At 26.8% G+C, this 23,366-nt stretch overlaps 1 protein-coding gene across 2 annotated transcripts in view; it reads left to right on the plus strand.

Moving 5' to 3' along the window:
* Positions 1-1,659: 1,659 nt before the first annotated feature.
* LOC117174220 (DENN domain-containing protein 1A) overlaps positions 1,660-23,366 on the plus strand; it is a 45,191-nt gene continuing 23,484 nt past the window's right edge. Inside the window, exons 1-11 of one of the 2 annotated variants that reach the window (XM_033363091.1) lie at positions 1,660-1,933; positions 8,897-9,052; positions 9,146-9,283; positions 9,471-9,606; positions 9,688-9,741; positions 12,131-12,388; positions 15,127-15,228; positions 18,641-18,868; positions 22,215-22,391; positions 22,483-22,570; positions 22,641-22,821. In XM_033363091.1, the coding sequence (XP_033218982.1) occupies positions 1,917-1,933; positions 8,897-9,052; positions 9,146-9,283; positions 9,471-9,606; positions 9,688-9,741; positions 12,131-12,388; positions 15,127-15,228; positions 18,641-18,868; positions 22,215-22,391; positions 22,483-22,570; positions 22,641-22,821 (1,535 nt within the window). In that variant the 5' untranslated portion in view covers positions 1,660-1,916. The remainder of the gene's footprint in view (positions 1,934-8,896; positions 9,053-9,145; positions 9,284-9,470; positions 9,607-9,687; positions 9,742-12,130; positions 12,389-15,126; positions 15,229-18,640; positions 18,869-22,214; positions 22,392-22,482; positions 22,571-22,640; positions 22,822-23,366) is intronic. The other variant, XM_033363092.1, reaches the window with a different exon arrangement.

Consider the following 23,366-nt stretch of genomic DNA (forward strand, 5'->3'; position numbering starts at 1 on the left):
GGGACCACCCCTGGACAATTGTCCGCGACTGCCTATTTATTTTTGTAACCATATTCAGCAGAAACCCTTGGTACAGGAACCCTCTATCCGCAACCCGAGGACCCGTTCGGTGGCTTTGTCATAGGTCCTTCGATATAATTCTAGAGGAATCAAAACAGAACCTTACCGTTTTTAACTTCTAAATTATATATATAGGCCGTATGTGTAAAGTTTAAATCATGAAGAAAACATTGGAAATAAGCAAATTCAGTTTATGGAAAAACGACAAAAGTTGCAATAAAACGTTGAATAACCACATTTTTTCAAAAAATGCGTATTTATTTAAACGGGGCAATGAAATTTCGTCTGTTTTAATACCAGTGCAAGTTACGAATTATAATAATATAAATTTATGGGAATGATATAAAATTTCAGGGATAAACTCGAGTGCGAAGCACGAGATACATAATGAGAATGTGTTCGTTAAAGCCGAAGGAGCTTTAACAAGAGAGAATTCACAATCACCAAATTACTGTTGTCGTTACTTTTACCTTTAGTTTTAAAAATTCGAACACACTCTTTTTTATTGAAAATTCAATTATCTTCGAAAAATCCGTTTTTTTTTTTAAATTTAACTATTTGATTGTTAATACATTTGTTTATTTAAAAATTAATTTTCTCTGTTGAAAATTAGTCTTTTTGGTTTAAAAATTAATATATTTCGATGTCTCGTTAAGGTGAAAAAATATTTTTCCAAGTTATTAAAAAAATCAAGTTTCATTCCGTACAATTGGTATTATTGTTTAACCTACATCCTGCAGCATCTTGAATTTTCCCACCCAACCTGTAATACTTCATTCTTAAATTCTCGTAAATTTCAATTTGGAGAATATTCTCAATACCCCAAAGTTAATTTAGCTGAATGATCTGAATTTCCTCTGTACTTACATAGAAAACAATTCAAAATATGTTCAACTCAGTTCTTTGTTATAATTAATCACTTAAACTATGTAGAAAGTCAATTTTAAATAGGCATTAATTCGCAAAAAATAATGGTATAAAATTCATAAATTCTCAAAGGAAGTTTGAGAACTTTGATAGCAAATCTTCTTTCGGAGAGAATATTCTCTTTCGCGAAATATTCAAAATTTCTAAATATATATTTTTTAAATGGATAAAAAAACGAAATTTAAGTTTCGTCATAAATTTTTATAATTTGAGTTTCAAATTTATATAAAAAATGTGGGAAAATGTAAAAATCTAACATATAATCAGTGACACGAACGAATGGCACATCAAATTGCGTACTTCCGTATTAAAAAATACTCTTTTAGAGATTAATTTATAAATCCCTGTAAACTTTTACATTTAAGATACATGCAAAATCATAAAAAAATAAATGAAATTCGTGTCTGTGATCTGTAATTCGTAAAATGTGACATCCTAACCTCCAATTACAAATTCTTCTATGCCTATTTCACTCATTCATTTTGCAATCGGTTTTTCCTCAATGTCAAATGCGTCATTAGAAGAATATAGAACAAAAATATGCTTCCGGAAATATTAAAAAAAATAAATAAAAAATGGGAACCGGAAGTGTGAATGAAGCCTAACCTTCGGTAAATGAGTGTTGGTGAATTGGCTTCACGAACACAAAGATAGAAATTTCGACACAAGTCAAGTATAGTGACAGTGACTGGCAAGTGGCAATTGGTACGGTGAATGTGAATGCGTTAACACGAAGAAGTGACGGCTCGAATGCAAGTGTGATTATAGGCAAGAAAATAACCATTAGTGTCAGAAAAATGTTAAGGTGAGTGCAGCGACCATATTCCTGAAAAGGTTCTCCTGTGCCAAGATGAATACCCCGTGGATAATACAATGACAGAAGGATATTCAGAAATCTCCGACGGGATATTTTTATTAAAACCATCATAATGGGGTCCAGATTGAGGCAAGTGTTTGTTAACATTACAATATTATTTTGCGACGCTTTTCGCGTTTCACGGCCGTAGAAACAATCTATCTTTTACTCCGGTTTCTGATCAACCTTCGGCTACAGCATGACGGTGAAACATCACATCCTTTTTTTTCACACATCGCAATAAGCACATATTATTTGTATAATGATTTCAATGTTTGTATTTATTAATTAACGTCTAAATAAGGCCGATGGAAAATTCCTCTGAGTTTTGAGTAATAGTGCATTTCAGTGTTGCCATGTGTTGGAAATTTGTTATTTTTTTGTTTCGTTGGTGAGAGCAATTGTTGGGTTTACCAAAAAAAGTGTCATCTTTACAGTACATACTTAGAAAGAAATTAGTTTTTTGGATGAATGGTTTAGGTTTGTGGCAAGAATCTTAAGGGTTAAGTTTTCGTTTGACTTTAGAACAAAGGTTAAACTTTCTCTTATTTCTTGAGGGTGGCAGTGAAGTAAGTAGATAACCAGTAAAATGGGAATTAAAAAAATCTATATTCTGTAAAATCGATATCACTATGAAAAAAGTCCACTTCTAAGCCAACGTTTTTTTGAATTGAGGACAAAAAATTTGGATTAAAAAAAATTATCTACGTTCGAGTAAATGGATATGGAAATTGACAGTCTTAGTTAAGTAATACTAACCTCAAATTAGTGTCTTGTCTGCGGATTGCAATACAAGATTCAATTTTCTGTTCAAAAATAAAATAAAAATATGCTTCCGAGATATTATGATTTTGAATTCGGATAAACAAAGTTTGATGTAAAAAAGTGAGATGATTCCGAGAAAATCAACCGAGAATTTCGAAATTTCGCAGGTTCTCAAAATCGGGTGTGGATAACAATTAAAAACACGAATTTTCAATTTTTTGAAAAACTAAAGACTTGCACCCGAAATATGAGGATTCTTAATTGGAATGAAAAACGTTTGATCTAAAGAAAATTATTCTGCTTCAAGAAAATTAAAATTAAAGCTCGTGATAACATATTATGGCAACCATTTTTTGTTTGCTAAAATAAAAGACAAAATTTTTAATTCAGTGATAATAAATTCAAGAAATATAAATGCTAAAATGTTCAAGAAAATATTACTAGATACTTATATTGTAATTGATTTATTTTAACTTTTGCATCAAAAAATCATATTTTGAGAAAATTCTGTTACGAAACACGCTGAGCAGGCCAAAACTTTTTTCAAAATTTGAAATTTTGATAATCAATAATAAATTTTAATTACTCGAGGATTGTTAAGCATGAATATTTAAAAAATAGCATTACTGAACTTTGTTTTGCTGAATTTTCTCCTGGGACGATGTTCCAATATTTTGGATATGCGACTAAATAATCTTGAATATAGTTTTTGGTGGCTGTTTTCAGTTTGCTTATGTATTAAAAAGATTACGAATTTCTATGCTTTGAATTTTTCAAATAAAAATGTTTAAATAAGTATTATATTTCATGATCAAATTGTCTTCTTAGATCGCTCAAATTGAAGCTATTGGCATGTTGAAATGAAATATAAAATTTGCTATGTTATTTTTTTTCTTTTTTTTTATATTAGTGCTTAAAAAAAAGAAAAATAATAAAAGCAGGGAAAATTCGTTATTTAGACCTGTATGCTGGAAGCTTTTCTTTTAGTGTGATAATAAAAATAAATGAAAATAATTTTAAAAAAATAAAAAAATGGCTGTTTTTATATTTGTGGTTTAAAAAAATAATAAAAGTCGGCTCAAGTTTTATTGGCACGTAGGCTTGAGATGAAAAATAAAATTTGTTATCCATATTTATATATATTTCTTTATATCGGAGGTTAAAAAAAAGTAAAATTATTTAGATTCCTGTACTGGAAGCTTTTCTTTTAATCTGATTTTCTTCGAGGATATCTCAAATTGAAGCTATTGGCATTTAAAGTTGTTATAAAAAATGGAATTTGGTATGTTATCGTTTTCTTTTTTTATATTAGTGGCTAAAAAAATAATCAAATGAGACAAATTTTAGTTATATAGACCCATGTGATGGAAGCTTTTCTTTTAGTCTGATTTTCTTTGAGTATGGCTCAAATTGAAGCTATTGGAATTTAGAATTGAGATAAAAAAATTCTTTTCCATAATTATCTTTTTTATAGCAGTATTCAAGAAAAAAGAACAATCATTCAGATCCATATGCTGGAAGCTTTTCTTTTAGACTGATTTTCTTCAATTGGCTCAAATTGAAGTTATTAGGATGTAGAATTGTGATAAAAATGATATTGGCTATTTCATAGTTTTTTTTTGTTAAAATTAGTGGCTAAAAAGAGAAAAATAATAAAATGAGGAAAATTTAGTTGTAGGCCAATATGCTGGGAGCTTTTCTTTCATACTGATTTTCTTCGGGAATGCCTCAAATTAAAGTTAGTGGCATTATCTTTTTTTTTTATATCAGTGCTTAAAGAAAAAAAAGTCAGATTATTTAGATCCCTGTGCTGGAAGCTTTTATTTTACTCTGTTTTTCCTCGGGGATGGTTCAAATTGAAGTTATTGAAATGTAGAATTGAGATTTCTCAATTATTATATTGGCTATTTTATAGTTTTTTTATATTAGTGGCTAAAAAGGGGAAAGTAATAAAATGAGGCAAATTTTCTTATGTAGATTTTTTGTGATTTTAGTGTGATTTTCTTAGGAGATGGCTTAAATTGAAGCTATTGGAATATAGAATTGAAATAAAAAATAACATTGGCTTTTTCATAGTTTTCTTTTTTTGACATTAGCAGCGAAAAAGCGTAAAATATTAAATTGAGGAAAATTTAGTTATGTAGAGCAATATGCTGAAAGCTTTCCTTTTAGTCAAAGTTTCTTTGGGGGATGAATCAAATTGAAGTTGTTGTTATATAGAATTGATATATAAAATAAAATTTGTTATCGATAATTATCTTTTTCTTTTATATCAGTTTTAAAGAAAAAAAAGTAAGATTAATAAATCCCTGTACTGGAAGCTTTTCTTTTAATTTGATTTTCTTTGGAGATGGCTCAATTTGAAGCTATTGACATGTGGGATTGAGATAAATAATTAAATTTGCGTGTTATAGTTTTATTTTTTTTGATAATAGTGGCTAAAAAGAGAAAAATAATGAAATCAGGAAAATATTAGTTAAGTAGACCCATAAGCTGTAAGCTTTTCTTTTAGTCCAATTTTCTTCGGAATAGTTTAAATTGAAGCTATTGGCATTTTAGATGATTAATAAAATCGCACTGCATATACGTTACAACACAAGCCACATACCCCTTCTTATCTCCAGCTCCCGCAATTTTTTGGGGTTTCATATCCTATTTTGAAAGCTTTTCTTTTAGTCGGATTCTTTTGGGGGATGGCTTAAATTGAAGCTTTTATGCCTGTAGCATTATAATTCAGATAAAAAATAACACTTGTGATGTTACAGTTTTCTTTTTTTTTTTATGTCAGTGATTAAAAATTAAGAAAAATGTGGAAAATTTGATTATTCATGCTGCTATTATGCTGAAAGCTTTTCATTTAATACTTGAACAACAAGGTGAAACTGAGTCTCATCTACCACAAGGTGGGTTGTCTTCGCACCCCAGTCGCTTTGAAACACATTAAGAATGATGTATGGTATAATATTGTTTCTAAGGTATTTAACAACATGATGCAATTATTCAAAGTACTTTTCCAATCATATCCTGCTAAATTGTAACCAGAAAATTAAAATTCTTAGATTTTCTTTTCAGTTTTAGGAAACACAAAGGCTATTTTCATAGTCGCTAACACATAATATATTTCATAAAGGATAATAAATTATTAGGTACCTTCTTGTAGTAACGTAAATAATATAATTACCAAAAAATGCAGGTACACAAACATCAGCATAAAAAACAGTATACAAAAATACTTCAAAGCATGAAAAAATACGCATTATATATTCCAAATTACACAGTAAAAATTCGTATTATCGCTTCTTAAAACGTCTGTAGCATGACTTAGTGACCCTCGTCCATTCCCACGTGCAGAAGACAACTGCAATTGAGATTAAAAGTAGTAAAATTCGCCATGTTAGATTTGAAGTTCTTGGTAACTTTATTATTAATATTATTATTAGCATCAATGACTCAGATGGTTAGGGGCTCGGACTTCACGTTAGAGATCCCGGTTTCGATCTCTGAGCCGTTACCTCTGGAAATTTTACATTGTACTTTTACCGAGGTTCTGGTGGTTCGGATCCAACCTTAAGCCGTAGGTACCCCAATCATGCACGCAGTCGTTACCCAGCCCGTGGATGATGGGTTAAAAGCCGTCTTTGCCCAATATTTCAAATTTTTTATATTTTATTTATTATCATTATTATTTATTGCTTAATTGATTTACAAATATGCGTTCGTGAGTGATGATGAGATATACTGGGACGGTCCCGTTCATGCTATTACAAAAGTCACCTCTAACAAGAATTCCTTCAACATATTGGGCTGAAATAATCTTAAACTGAAAAGAAAAATGAGCTTCCTCATTTTGCATACATCTTTATTAAGTTGCCAACAAAGTAAACAGTGTGTTCAGAAGATGCTAATAGAAGGGGCACTTGAAGGACCGGCATAGAGTTTAGAGCTATTAGTGGTTAAAAAATTGAAAAAATCTTGCTGATATTTTGTTTATATTTAGAACGTACAGGAAAAAAAATTCTCTGAAACTCTTGTAAACATGTGTTAGTTCGAAGGAATGATTTATTTTAATTGCAAATAACATTTTTTTCGGATGAATAAAGCTATTACAAATTGCACATTTTGGTTCAGATGTTATCTAGTGCGTTAGATAAAAAATAGTCAGTATTTTTCAACCACAGGGGACAGAATAAATAAATTATGTACTTATAACAAGTTTATTTAAGTACACTTTATGATATTTTTGTCGTTTCTTCGAATTCCGTGTCAATTCGAAAAGTTATCCTGGGGTTTGGTACTGACCAGTCAATGCCGGGAAAATTTTTACAAGCTATAAACAATTCTTTAATATTGAGAAATAATTTTGCTATCACACTTTAATTTGTGAACTTTTTTACACTTATAAAGAGATGAGCAAAGTTAAATTATGAACAAAAGCTTAATTTTTATTTTAAAATTTTTTATTTCAATTTTAAGTTTTGAATATTACAAAATATGTCAAAAAAGAATTTGGAAGATTTTAAGACCATTTATTTTTATTTGGAAGAATTTTAACAATTTTAGGAAAACTGAATTGTTTCAAAAGATATTTAGAAATTTTAGAAGTTTTATAAATATATGAAAATAATCGACATATTGAGAAGATTAAAAGGAAATGAGAACAAGATGTAAATTTTGGAAGATTTCGAAAAAAAATGTAGTTTTTAAAGATTTGGAAGGATTTCAAGACAATAATATTTTCTAAGATTAATGGAATAATTTCAAATGATTTTTTTATTTTGAAAATGAAAATCAATTCTGAGAGAATATTTAAATGATTTAATAAAATTTCGAAAAAGAATGTAGAAGATTTTAGAGAGAAATTTTACAATTTTGCAAGATTACAACAACTCTAGAAAAAACATCGAGTAAGTTTAAGAGATATTAAGAAATTTTGAAGCGATTCAAAAACAATATAGAACTTTTTAAATAAAAAGTTTAATATAGATATTTAAAGATTTCAAACAAAAACAAGCTTTTGAAGAATTTTTAAAGGCTTCTAGAGAATGAAACCACTTCCTTTAGATTCCTACGAAAGTTTTAAATGATTTTTTATATTTTGTAAAATTGATTCTAAGAGAATATTTAAAAGTATTTAACAATACTCCAAAAGATTTCCAACATTCGCACAAAAGAACCTAGAAGATTTTAGGGAAATTTGAATTATTTTAAAATAAATTCAGAAGTTTTCAAAAGATTCCAAAAAATGTTTAATTTCAAGATCTGAAGAAATTTATTTTAAAAATTTAAAAGATTTTCAATAGAAGCAAACAATTTTCCCTAGAATCCTAGGAAATTGTAAACTGACTTTTTATTTTGAATAACTAATTTTAAGAAAATATATCGAACGATTTCCAAAATTATTTAAAAATAAATAAATCTGTAAGGTTTGCGGCAATTTTTTTTGTAATTTACCGAATTTTTTGAAAATATTAGGAAAAATTTTATTAAATTTGAAAGATATTTAGGAATTCTAGCAGATTTAAAGGAATTAAAAATATTTTCAAACGTAACAAGATTTCCGAAAATTTTTGAAACATTGTTTTATTTCTTCCAAAATTCTAAAAGACCTCAGTATTTTGTATGTTCATTCAATTTTTCCCTACTGTTATGTAAAATAATTTAGAATACAAATATTTTCTTAAAAATTGTCTAGATCCATTTTCGACACACCTGAAATCTTCAAAAATCTTTTTGAATTTTCGATAGCATCGTAGGAAAATAATATTTATACAATAACTCAAAAACGTGCTGATAATACTAATTTCCTTGTTCTCAGATCTCAGAACCTAACTTTATCGCAAATAATTTTTAAAAATGTACACATTTATGTTGAAAAAAATGTATTGCTGGAATGTTTTTTATTTACAAAAAATACTTGGATGGCATCATAAAGCAATATCCAATAAATATCATCTCCTTTCAAGGATTATTCAGATAAAATTTATTGTTGCTCAACGTGGAACAATATGTATTTGATTTTTTAAGAATTTATTACGTAATAAACCCATTTTCAATCAAAATGTTGGTTATCTAGTAATATGCTGCCACTCTTTATTTAAAATACATCTTTAGATACTATTTACGTTTAATAATGTAATTCTTCAATTATTTTTGCAACTTTAATTATAATTTCGATTCGTTTTTGTGGTACAGCAAAAACAATGAATAAGAGACATTTGTCTTATAAAAGAACTACTAATTTTCATCGTGCGAATAAAATAATTAATTTTCAAATTATAATCCTTTCAGGGAAAATGTAAAGCATATATTCGAATGTTTCTGCGAGATAGCAGCACCGGTAGGAGAGAAACAAGCCTGGATACTTCAAAAATACCCTGAAACATTTGCTGATCAGGAAATATTGAGATCAGTTCCTAAGTTCGCTTATCCTTGCGAAGTAGAAAAGTAAGAAGCCTAATTATTTTTTAAATTTAAATATCGGATAAAGAAGTATATTTAAAATAATCATTTCCAATAAAAAATGTATTTTTTTTTCAGCGTACTAGTTCAGCATTTCTCATTTGTACTCACAAGCATAGACTCGAAATGGACGTTCGGATTTTGCCGACATGACCCGAAAACAACAACTGCCTTGGTAGTTTTAAGTGCACTACCGTGGCACGAAACATTTTACAAGTTAGTATCAAATTAGATAGTAAATTAATTACCTACTAAAGAATATTTATAGACATATTTAATATTTCGCAATTTCAAAGAGAGATGTTTATTGCGTAGAAATGTAAAAGAAAAGTGCATGACTCGTTAAGACTCTCAGAAATAATTTGCATCTTAATTTAAATAATGATTATTAATTTTTCAACAGGCTCTTAAACCATATAGCAACGCTAACTTCAAGTAAAAATGATGGCGAATTAGTAAAATTTCTTGAAGATGTCCATAATACTGCAGTTCCGGTTTGTGGAACTGCTGCCAGTATTCCACTTCCCGATACAAGTGCTGTAAGTTTAGAAATTTGAAATTTCTCTGAAAAATAAATTGAATTTAATCAATCACAAAATTTATAACCATCTTTTTTTAAGGTATTCGTTTGCCAAAGTCCAAAACAATTCCAGTTACCGAGTATACCAGAAACTGTAAGTTTTTTTTTATAAACCATATATTTTATATATTAAAAAACGATACAAATTCTACTACGGGGTGGCCATTGGATCGGGAAAACCGGGAATATTTGGAGACCGAGAAATAATAGTGCTTAACCCATTGATTTATATTTTTTTTATTAAAAAAGAACAATTTTTAAATATTTAGCAATATTTGACTGATCGTTATAAATCAAATATTCAAAAGTAAACACGGTCGAACTTACTTGTTTAAATAGAAAGCCTTAAATCGTTAAAATTGCAGTGTGCTAAATTTAAGCCTTAAAATTTTATTTGTTCCATTAAAAAAAAAAATTATTTGTATTATTATTTGTAATTTTATGTATCAAAAAAACTTTGAAATTTGATTATTCTATCTTGAAAAGAAAGAGAACAAATTTGTGTATTTAAGTTTTTTCGCAATCGAAATAGTTTTGGTTTTTAATATTTTATCAATTCAATGTTGGGACGCAAGAAATTTTTGTTATTTTTTCTGTATTTGGAGAGGTAATTTTTTTCTCTTTTTTCCAATCTTTCTTTCTGAATTGGAAAAGGGTAATTTATAATAGTTTTATTGAGTTGGAACAGACGAAATTTCGATTTTCATTTTTTTTTGTATTTGAAGAGGGGCGTTCTTTTTGTTTTTAAATTTTTTATAGATTTGGAAAAAAGGACATTTTGATTTTAATTTTTTCTGAATTGGAAGAGGAACATTTTTTATTTTAAATATATTTATTGAGTTGGACGGGAGGTAATATTGATTTTCAAAATTTTATTCATTTAAAGAATAATATTTAAAAAAAAAAATCATTTTTATTGAGTTTGAAGAAAGAAAATTTTTTGATTTTCTGAACTGGACGAGGCCCATTATTGTTTTTATTATTTTTATTGACTTGGAAAGGATAGAATTTTGGTTGTTTATTTTCTTCTCACTTGGAAGAGGCAATTTCTTTTTTCTAGTATTTTTGTTGAGTTAAGGGTAGAATTTTTGCTTTATATATATTTAATTGGAAGAGGGTCATTTTTTATTTGTAACCTTTCCATTGAGTTGGAAAACAGGAAATTTTGGTTTTCAATTTTTTTCTGAATTGTAAGAGCGACATTTTTCATGTGTTAAATTTGTATTCAGTTGTAAGGGAGGGCATATTGGTTTTAATTCTTCCTGAATTGGAAGAGGAATATTTTTATTTTTTGACCATTTTTATTGAGTTGGAAGGGATGAAATTTTGGTTATTTATTTTTTTTTTCTAAATTGGAAGAAGCCATTTTTTCTTTAAACCCTGTTTTTTTTTTAGTTAAAGCCGAGGACTGTTTACTTTCAATCATTCTTTCTAAATTGGAAGAGGGTAATTTTTAATATTTTTATTGAGTTAAAAAGGAAAAAATTTTATTTTCGCATTTTTATGGATTGGAAGAGGGAAATTTTGGGTTGTTTTTACATTTTTTTATTGAATTAAAAGGGAGGAAAATGTGATTTTAATTTTTCCTGAATTAGAAGAGGCCCTTTTGTATTTATAATTTTTATTGATTGGAAGTGATGGAATTTTTTTTTTCTTCTCAATCCGAAGAGGCAATTTTTTTCTTTTCATAGTATTTTTATTGGGTTGAAGGGTAGGAAAAAAAAGAAATTTCGATTTTCAAATTTTTCTGTATTTGAAGAGGGAAATTTTGTTTCTTATGGAGATGAAAGGGAAGACATTTTTGATTTAATTTTTTCTGAATTGGAATAGGAACCTTTTTTGTTTTCAATATTTTTATTTTGTTGGAAGGGAGGACATTTTAGTTATTCATTGTTTTTCTAAATTAGAAAATACCAATTTTTCTCTATTAATATTTTGATTGAGTGGATGGAGGGCAAGTTTAATATTTTTAACATTAAAATAAAAAGGTGGAACTTTTTGGTTCAATTTTGTACTACATTGAAAGAGTTACATGTATTATTTAAAAAAATGTTAATGTCATTAGAAAGGTAGGATTAGTTTTAATTGTAAGTCATTGAAACTAATAGCGTTGATTTATATTTTTTAACCAAAAACATTTAAATATTTAAATTAAAGAAGAAGGCGATTAAAATTAGAAAGTCCAAAGATAATTTTGACAAAATTTGAAACAAGAATCAAAGTATAACTTTCTTAAGTCTAAATTAAAAAAAAATTTAATTCAAAAGAGTTCATCTATGTCTGCTTTAATTGACAGTTCGATTGTTATTACTTCAAATGAAGAAATTTTCAGTTTTAAGAGTTTGAATTTTTTAATTCACTCACTATGAAACCTAATTTTTCCAAACCGGTATTTGTTCCCCTCCATCAAAACGACTACCCTGTGCTATTTGTTTATTGTTTTTAACTTTGTTTAAATATTATTTTTTTGTTCACAATTTCAGAGAAACTTAACGGAATATTTTAGTGCTGTAGATACGCATAATATGATGATAATATTTGCTTCGATGCTTTATGAAAGGCGCATTGTTTTCACTTCAAAGAAACTCTCCAGGCTGAGTGCTTGTGTGCAGGCCTGTAATGCTCTCATTTATCCGATGATATGGCAGCACATTTACATCCCCGTTTTACCACTATCCCTGATGGATTATTTACTGGCACCCATGCCATTTCTCATAGGAGTTCCAGCATCGACTCTTCAGGTGAGGGGCCGTATTTAAATTACGTAACGGATTATAGGCCCTCTCTAAGACCCCCCCCCCACCCCACCCCTGCCCTGTGACAAATCGTATCAAAATATTTCTACCCTCCTCCCTCTTACTGTACGTAATTTTTAGTTTCAAGAAATTTTTTTGCTAGTTATTACTAGTAGAATTGGGCAGGGTGTGCGAGAACTTCATTTTCAAAATTCTCTGATTTTTCTTTGACTAATTTTTCATTTTCCTTAATCATTAAGGTAGTTGCCGTGCTAAAAGTCAAATATTTGAAGAAAATAGTTTTTCTATGATTCTAAGAATCAAAATATTGTAACTTGATGTCATAAAACATTATTTTGTATGAAAAATGTTAAAATTCACAGTTTAAAAAATCTTAATTTTAACCATGTTTTTTTTTTTAAATTACATTTTTTCTGACCGTTGCTTCTTACAACTGTTACCAATTTTGAAAATAACTATAATTATTTGTTTTAAAAATGTTTTCTTAAACAAATTTTTCTCATTATTTCAGTTGTACAACAAATTATTTTCAAAATTGGAAACAGTGAAGTTGTAGAGAATGTTTTCCCGGAAATAATAAGCCGTTATTTATTAAAATGCAATCATTTTTCAAAAATTTGTAAGAAGCGACGGTCAGAAAAAAATTCAATTGCAAAAAACATGGTTATAATTAAAGATTTTGTTGTGAATCTTAAAATTATTAATACAAAATAATGTTTTGTATTTGAAATGAGATCATTTAGAATATTTTGATCCTTAAAATCACAAAAAACTTTTTTTCTTCAGATATCTGACTTTTGACACGACACGACTACTATAAAATTTTCTACTATAAAAAATGGATTTTTAATCAAATACTCGAATTTTTAACCAAAAAGTTGCATGAACATTAAAAAAAGAATGAAATTTCTACTAAAACAGATGAATTTTTTAATCAAAAACATAACTTTTCAAAAAAGTACTTTAATTTTATGATAAAAAAGATTTCAGTTGACTTTTCACAATAAAAATGTGAATTTTTAAAGAAGAAATAGGTTTCTATGAAAGCAATAGAATCTCCAATTCAAAAATATGCATTTTTTCAACCAAACAGGATGAATTTTTAACAAATTAGTTGAATTCTCTACTAAATAGTTGCATTTCTGTCCAAGAAAGATGAAATTTGTACTAAAACATAGGAATTTTGAATGAAAAATGCCAAATTTTTGTATTAAAGTTGAACTTTCACCCAAAAAAGATTTGCGTGTATTTTTCAACACCAAAATATAAAATTTAAACAAAAAGTAAATTTTCTATAAAATAGTTAAATTTTCAACAGAACAGTAGAATTTTTAACCAGAAAGTATAACTTTAAGAGAATAATCTATTTTTCAACGATTAGTTGCATTTTTATCTAGGAAAGATGAAATTACTCTTAAAACATATGAATTAAAAAAAAATTAAAATAAAGATTGCAGTATTGTTTCCAAGTCCAAAATATGAAATTTAAACAAAAAGTAAATTTCCAATAAAATTATTATATTTTTATCAAAATTTCAGAATTTTCAACCAAGCAGTTGCATTTTTATCCAAGAAAGATGTAATTTCTGCTGAAGTAGGTGAATTTAAAAATCAAAAAGACAAACTTTCAAAAAAGAGTTAAATTTCAACCAAACAGTTGCTTTTTTATTTAAGAAAGATGAAAAATAGTTGAATTTTCATGCAAAGAAGATTCCCGTTCACTTTCCAGTACCAAAATTAGAATTGTAAACAATAAGTTCAACTAAACAGTTGCTTTTTTGCCTAAAGAAAAATTATATTCTACTAAAAAAGGTGAATTTTTAAATCAAAAAGAAATTTTTGTTTAAATATTGTTAAATGTACTGTCAAAAAAATTTTAAGTTGACTTTTCACGATCAAAATATGAATTTTAAAATAAGAAATAAGTTTTTATAAAAAAAAAAAATTGTAATTAAAAAATACGAATTTTTTCAACTAAAAAGGATAAATTTTGAACAAAATAGTTAAATTCTCCACCAAATAGTTGAATTTTCATTTAAGAAAGATGAAATTTGTATTAAAACAGATATATTTTTTATTTAGAAAACTTCTTTTTAAGTTGAACTTTCATCCAGAAAAGATTTCTGTTAATTTTTCAACGCCAAAATATACGTTTTAAACAAAAAGTAATTTTTCTACGAAATAGTTAAATTAAAAAAAAATAGTAGAATTTAGAGCAAAAAAGTATGACTTGTTAACAGGATTGGCCAATTTCCAAACAACCAATTGAATTTTTGTCCAAGAAAAATGATAATCCTACTAAAACAAAGTGAATTTTTAAATAAAAAAGACAAATTTAAAAAAAAAGAGTTGAATTTTTATCCAAAAAGATTTCAATTGACTCTTCAACACAAAAATACGAATTTAAAAAAAAAAGTAAAGTTTCTCGAAAGTTTGCAGCCAAAAGGGATGTCTTTTGAAGAAAATTATTAAATTTTAAATCAAATAATACAATTTTTAACTATAAAGATCATTTTCAGGAGAAAATTTTTGCGAATTTTCAAAAATTACGTATATGAGTAAAGAACCCCCTCCTCCCTACTGTAACAAATCGTAACCAAGTGCCTTGACCCCTTAGATAATCACTAATTTCAGTATAATACATAATTTTATATTAAGTTTCATACTTTACGCCTTTCAAGGTTTTACGATTTACTTTATTAAAAATATTTTCAATTTTACAGAGGGTGAATAAAAATGATATGGGTGAAGTCGTAGTTCTGGATGCGGACAGTAACAATGTGGATACACCTTTCCATGACCTCGAGTCTTTACCGCAGGACGTGGTTCGTATTTTTAAAATAAGCTACCACTTTTTATTTATCATAATGTGCCCTCCATAAACTACGTTACCAATTCGGAGGAAGAGAGGGATGGGGGCAAAAAATACTTTTGGCAACAGGGTATTCTGATAAATTATAACAATTTTTGCGAATTTTGCAAAATATTGGGAAGAAAGTTGAATTTGAGTTCAATATTAACTAAAAATCTTAGAGTAAATAATAAATTTTAGATTTGAGAAGGATATTTTTGAATAAAATGAATTGATATTCATGGCTCGTTTTCATTAAAATTTCTCTAATTACTTTGAGGTACCCAATATTTGCCGTTTGTACCTTTTTAAACAACATTTTTCCTTGTTTTTAAGAAACTTCCCTTTTGTTTCCTTTTTTATGGTCTTTTCGATGAAATTCTGACTAACTTAATAGAACCCAATAAAAAAATATAACAATTTTTTTTATTTAACTTTGTTAAAAAAATTATCTTTTTCATTATACATTGATCTCTTTGTTTGAAAATTAACTGTTTTAGTACAAAATTGTTCTAGTTTTGATTAACATTTTTTTTTTTTACTAAAAATTTAGCTTTTCTATTTTTGTTTGGAAGTGCAGGGTGGCCGCTGGACCGGAAAACCTGGAAAACCGGAAAATGACCGGGAATTTTATGACACCGAGGAAAACCATGAAATAGCAATGAATTAATTTTTTTACCTGGAATTTTATCAAATTTTTAGAATAAAAATTTTGTCCATCTTTGATTTCAACCGTTTTTAAAATGATTTTTCAAATTGTGATGTTTATAAATTATTATATCATTTAATTTAGAATGCTTAATTCGAAAATATTTCACTTTAAAAATTTTCCATTTTAGATTTTTAATTTTTAAGCATATATTTTAATTTAAAGAATTTGAAAATGCAGCTTCACAATGTTAAAAAAATTTTTAATTCGAAATTTTAAAAATCGAAGCCATTTTTATAAAAAAAAAAAAACAGAGTGGCTGCGGGACCGGGAATTTTACGAATTTTCAGAAGAAAAATCTGCCCAAGTTCGATTTTAACAGTTTTTAAAAATGATTAAAGTGCAGCTTTGAAAATTTAAAAATTAAAAACATTTGAAGTTGAAAATTTTTGATAAAAAACAGTTTCATTTTATCAACTGTAAATATAGATAAATAAATAATTTTTTCAAAATTTGAGAATTTCCAGATTTTAACTGTTTCAATTCGAAAGTCTTGATAAGAATAATAGTCATAATTAAAGGTTTTTATTAATTTTAGAATATTGTGAGTCTAATTTATTTAATTTTTATCTCAGTTAAATTGAAATTTCTTAATATTGAATAAGAATAAGCATTTAATATTTAGCAATATTTCACTGTTCATTTAAGACGTGTAAATTGAAACCAAATATTTAAAAGAAAACAATTCAAAACTGAATTGTTTTACATAGAAAGCTTTGAATCTTCAGATTTTCTAAATTTTTGTTTGAAATCTGCAAAAAAAGTTTCTAGTTAAAAATTTAACAATTTGACTGAAAATTAGTCTTTTAATTACTAAACTATTTGTTTAAAATGTATATACTTTGCGAAAAATTCATCAATTTGTTTGAAAATAAAGTTATTAAATTTAAAATTTAGTTGATACATTTTTTCTTTGAATTTGATATTTTTTAGTTAAAAAATTCAACAGTTTGACTGAAAATTAGTCTTTTAATGGAAAATTCAACTATTTCGTTGAAAATTCACGCATCTTTTTGTTCAAAATTTGACCTATTTTGTTCAAATTTTTGTTTGTTTTGTTTTGTGAAGAATTTATTTTTGTATCTAAAAATGTAACTATTTTATTTTTTATTTAAAATTGGTTTTTTTTTCTTAATCGAAAATTTATGTCTGCTAGAATCTTCAAGGTTGAAAATTAAAACTTTTTGGTTAAAAACACAATTGTTTGCTTGATAATTAATTAGTTTTGGTTGAGCATTCAACTATTTTTTTTAAATTCGTCTCTTTTTTGGTGAAATTCAACTTTTTTTTGTTGAAAATTAATCTTGTTTTCTTGTAAAATTAACTACTTGGTTTAAATTTGAACTACTTTGTAAAAAATTAATTTTGTTTAAACATTCATTATTGTGCTTTTCAATTTAACTATTTATTTTTTAATTAACTTTTTTGTTGAAAATTCATATTTTTGGTTGAAAATCAACTATTTTGGTAGAAAAATCAACTGTTTGGTAGGAAATAAACTTTTTCTTGAAAAAATAATATTTACGATTTCCAAATTCAAATGTTTTGTAGATCATGCGTCATTTTGTCTTCAGAATTCTACATTTTTGTTAAAAATTTAACTATTTGATTCAAAAATCATCTTTTTACGTTACAAATTAAACTACATGTTTGAAAATTTATCTACGTTTTTAAACATTCCTTTTTTTCAATAGTTGCCATTTCAGTTGAAAATATAACTTTTTTTATTGTTTCTTTTTAGTTAAAAATTATTTTTTACATCTGAAAATTTAACTTCAATTTTTGATTGAAAATGTATCCTTCACAAGATGAAAATTCAACTAATTGGAATAAAATTTATGTATTTGTGTTTAAAACTTGTATTTTATTCGTTAAAAAGTAATTTAAAAAAAAAGTAATTTTAGTTTAGAATTTATCTTTTTGAGTTGAAAATTCAGGTATATATTTGGTCGAAAATTGAAGCATTTTGTGAAAAATTTAACCGCCTTTTAAAAAACTCGTCCTGCAGGCTTGAAAAGTAAATTGGTCTAAAATTCAACAGTTTTTGGATGAATTTTAATCTCTTCGGTTTGAAAATTGAACCATTTAGTTTATAATGCATCTTATCAGGTTGAAAATTGAACTGTTTTATAACAATTTCAATTATTTTTTTGAAAATTCAACTGTCTTCGAAAAATTTGTCTTTTTACTTTAAATTTCAACTATTTGGTTGTTAATGCTACTCTTTTGTTAAAAATTAATGTTTTGTTCAGAATTTGTATTTTGCGGTTGTAGATTCATCTCTTTTGGTAGGATACCTTGTTTGGATTAAAAATTCAACGATTTTTCGAAAATGCAAAATATTTTCACTTGAAATATGAGGAATTCCATGTGTTTGATATGCAATATAATATTATATTGGCATTAGTTTGATTCAAAATAATTTATTACCCGTTTTTTCTTTAAAAAATCACCGTGTTTCTCCTGTTTTAAGAGCATTTTTGACTGAAGCCTGATATTTTGATATTTATAATTATGTCTGATACTATTATATTTTATAAATATTAAATTCGTGTTTAGCCAATGGCTACGTTAATTTATGAATGGGGGATAAAAAAACAGCCAAAAATTGCTAACGTAATTTAAGGATTGTCCCTAACTTTGAGAAGAATTTGAAGAAACTTTTTCTTTCCTAAAGGTAACGAATTTAAGAAAAGCGTTGAGAAACAGACCAGCTCTTCTCGGAGATGGAGTTTCGAGAGCTTTTTTAAGAGCTTTAGTGCAATTGACTGCGGGTTACAGAGAAGCTTTGACTCTACAACAAGGAGAACGCATTACCTTTGATCCAAATAAATTCGTCGAGAGCAGGCCTCTTTCCATGCAACCCTTTCTGAGAAAGATGTTGGAGTTACAAATATTTCAGCAGGTAAGTTCTTATTGTTTAACAAAATAAAATTTTTTTTCATCTTCCGGAATTATATGGGAAAATTATTGGCACACGAAATGTATCAGAGTGTTTTATCGACCTGAAAATTCTGGAATTATGTGAGAGTTTTCATATCATTAAAAAAAAAAACAGGAAATAGAAAATTTTTTTTGAGTCGGAATTTTTTCGAGAGCGTGTTTAATCTTTTGTTAATTGCTATATAAACTTGAACAACGATGAATCGTAATTTCTAAAAGTAGCTTTAAATTAAAAATATTAATATATTCCACTAGTTTGTTAAAAATTCATTTCGTTTTTGGTTTGAAATAATTTTTTTAAATTGAAAATTCGTATTTTTGCTTGAAAATTCAACAGTTTGGTTGCATGTTTTTTCTTACTGGACTGAAAGTCTTTCTTAGTTGAGATATTAACTCTTGTTGAAAATCCGTGTTTTTTTTGGTTCTAATTTAACTGTTTTTTGTTTTAAAATAAAATCTTTCTTGGATGAAATATAAACTATTTGGTTGAAAATTGAACTATTTAATGAAAAATTTGACATTTTGGTACAAAATACATCTATGTGGTTAAAAATTCAACCGTTTGAAAAATAACCTTATTAATCGATTTTTTAAAATGAAAATGTAACCATCAAATCTGTGGTTGAAAATTGATCTTTTTTAGTTAAAAAATTGTGTAGTTTGTTAAAATTTCGTCCTGTTTGGTATAAAATTATTATTTTTGGTGAATAATTCATATTCTTGGTTAAAAATTAAATTATTTCATTTAAATATTCTTCATTTTAGTTAAAAATTCGTTTTTTTTTTATTGAAAATACATTTTTGGACTGAAAATTTGACTTCAATTTTTGGTTTAAAATTCATCTTTATTTTTGAAAATTCACTTTCTTGTTAAGAAATTCTTCTTCATTGAAAACCCATGTTTTACTTCTCAATTCATCTTTTTGGTTCAAAATTTATCTTTCTCCTTGTCAATGATTTTTTTTAGTTGAAGGTTCTGTTTTGAACTGAAATTTTTGAAACTGAAAATTTATCTTTTAGTTGAAAATTAGTCTTTTTGGTCGAAAATTCCACTCTATCAGTAAAAAAATCATCATTTTAGTTGAAAATTCATCACTTTTTTTTTTAAATTCAACTGTTTTGTTGAAAAGATGTTTTTGTTGGATGGAAATTATGTTTTTTTAATTAACACTAAACTGTTCTATTTTTGTTTGAAATTTTTCTGTAATTGAAAATTGAAAATACGTTTTTTTTTTGTCGAAAATTAATTTTTGTTGTTGAAAGTTCATCATTTTGTTTAAAAATTAAACTATTCTAGTTAAAGTTTTGTCATTGCAGTTAAAAAATTATTTTTTAGTTTAAAATTCACATTTAGGTTTAAAATTCAACCATTGCAGTAGAAAATTTATCATTTTGGTTCAAAGTTCATCACTTTGTTTGAAAAATTAGTTATTTTCTTGAAAATTCGTTTTTTTATTGTCGAAAATTAACTTTTTTTAACTGTTAGTTTAACTGTTTCATTTTTGGTTGAAAACGAAAAGTTCGTTATTTTGATAAAAAATCTATGTATTTGGTTAAAAACTAAACTGTTTCGGAAATAATCTTTTGGGTTAAGCATTCAATTATTTCATCGGAAATTTGGCTATTTGATTGAAAATAATTTTTTTTTAAATGAAAATAGCTATTCCATTTTTGGTAGAAAATTTATCGTTTTGAGTTAAAAATTCATCTTTTTGGTTCAAAATTGAACTATTTTCTTGAATTTTTTTTTTTTTAGTTTAAAATTAATTTTTTTAAATGAAAATTGACCTATTTATTTTTTGGTTGAATATTTATCTTATTCAGTTGAAAATTCATGTTTTTTCTTGAAAGCTCAGGTATTTTCTTGAAAATTCATCTTTTAGTTTGACATTAATCTTTTGGTTAAAAAATTCCATTACTTCGTTGAAAATTAAACTCTTTTTGTATAAATCAATTTTTTTTAAATGAAAATTTAACTATTTTGTGAAAAGTTGTCTTCATTAGTAGAAAATTTAATCTTCTGGACTGAACATTAAACTTTTTGGTTGAAAATTCGACTAATACAGTTAAAGATTCATAATTTTAGTTTGAATTAATCTTTTTGGTTTGAAAATCAACTGATTCAATTAACTTTTTTTGTAACAAAAAATCAACTTTTTTGTTGAAAATTAATGTATTTTTTGAAAGTTCGTCTTTTTTTGTAGAAAATTCATCTATGTAAACATTTCTTTTAATTATTATGTATTCAAATTTGTGAAACTTACGAGGAAATTCAAAAAATGATGAATTATCTTTTTAGTATTCTTTATTTATTTAATTATTCGATATTGATGAAATATTTAAGAATATTTTGTAGTATAGTTTGTCAAAGCTTTCTAAACTAAACCTCCTAAATCTTTAGGAACTTGTAAAATTAAGAATTTATTTGGCCTTTAGTAAAGTAAGCTGGCAAAGTATAGAGATACATGGACAAATTATATACCAAAAATAGTTGAATTTTTAACAAAAAAATATGCGCAATCGACGAGAAATATAATTTACTTGTATGAAAAAAGATTTTAATTTGAATTAAAACACAGTTATATTTAAACAACAAAGACGAATTTTCAACAAAATCGCTGAATTTTGAACCAAGAAAGAAAAAAATGTCCTACAAATTGTTGAATTTTTAAACCAAAAAGACGCATATTCTACAAAATAGTTGAATTTTCAAGCCAAAAGTATGAATTTTCAACAAAAAAATTACTTGTCAAACAAATAGTTGGACTTTCTACAAAAATAGTTAAATTTTCAACAAAATACATGAGTTTCCAGACAAATGGTTTATTTTTCATACCGAGAATATTAATTTTCAAGAAAAATGTTATTTTTCAGCCATATAGTTGATTTTTTTACCATTTTCATTCCAAAAGGACGAATTTTCAACAAAAGAGTTCAATTTCCAACAAAAAAAAAGTTCAGTTTCAACCAAATAGTTGAAGTTTCTAGCAAAATGTTTGAATTTCCTACAAAGAAAATAGAATTTGAAAGAAAATAGTTAAATTTTTAATCAAAGAGATGAATTTTTAAACTAAAATTAAAAATGTTTAACCAAAAAACTTAATTTTTGACAAAGTAGGTCAACTTTTAACCAAGTAGTTAAATTTTCAACCAGCAAGGTCGAATTTCCAACAAAATAACTAAACCTCCTTCAGAAAGTTTGAACATTCTACCAAAATAGTTGAATTTTTTAAAAATACATGAATTTTGAACCAAATGTTACCCTAAAAGTTACAAATATAGTTGTAAATAAAATAATAAATTTCCAGTTTATAGAAGAGAGACTGCACATGCTGAATTCTGGACTAGGATTCTCGGACGAATTCGAAATGGAGGCTTGCAATTATTCGGACAAGTCTGGTAGTAAATTTATGCAACAGTACCGAGAGTGGACCTTTGCGATGCGAAAAGAGGGTTCTGCATTTATTAGAAGTGTCAAAGACAAGGTAAAGATTATTATTTATAAAATTTTTCAGCGATATAATTTAGAAATTTGTTTGAAATGAGAATCTGAGTTTAAATTATCATCACTTTCAGGCGAATCCGGCTGTCAAGTACGCCGTCAAATCTGTGAAAGATAGGGGAAAGGATATGAAAACTGCTTATAAGGGCCTGAAGTGGAAAGGTAATCTATTAAATTTTGTAATGACACATCCTGGGTTTAGATCAATTTACTCAGTTTTAGTAATTTCCAGGCCGGTCGAGTAGACACGAAAATAGCACTCGGTTTCCACAGCCTAGATCTGCTCCTAGTTCTCCTACTTTAGAAAGCAGGGCTATTTCTTTTAGCTCGCCTTCAAAATCTCCCAGTGGGTTTACAGCAACTACCAGTTACCGCAAGGAACTTAGATTACGTAATAGTAATATCGATACAAGGTAATTCGACATTTGTTTCTTTTTCAAGTTTATATAATAAAAATTAAGACTTTCATATCTGAAAAAAAATTGAACTTAAGGGCATGTGACACAGCTAAATACCTATATTACCGACCTCACTTTTTCCGTTCACTGAATGTTTTTTTGAACCTAAGAACTTTTTTTGTAAATAAAATATCGAGCTGAAACTTTGGGAAATGTATTAGAGTACAATAAAGTACGTTTAGGTACTGCATTTTGGTAGGAACGTCACTGAAAATTATTTCATCTTTTTTCTGAATCTCAACATTTTTTGAACGTTCGAACTTTTTTTATACATAAAATATCGGTCTCAAACTTTGAAAAAGGCAAGAGCCGAAAGAAAACTACGTTTAAGTACAAAGCTTAATAATAAAAGATGTAAAAAAATATATTTCAACAATAAATTCCAACGGCATCAGCCGGGTAACGTTGTACACGAAAATACGAACTCTCTAGAGCCTCGTCTAGTGGCCGCCAGGTTTCGTATTTTCGTGTACAACGTTACCGGCTGATGCCGTTGGAAT

This window comes from Belonocnema kinseyi, chromosome 6 (assembly GCF_010883055.1).
Source record: "Belonocnema kinseyi isolate 2016_QV_RU_SX_M_011 chromosome 6, B_treatae_v1, whole genome shotgun sequence".
NCBI lineage: Eukaryota > Metazoa > Arthropoda > Insecta > Hymenoptera > Cynipidae > Belonocnema > Belonocnema kinseyi.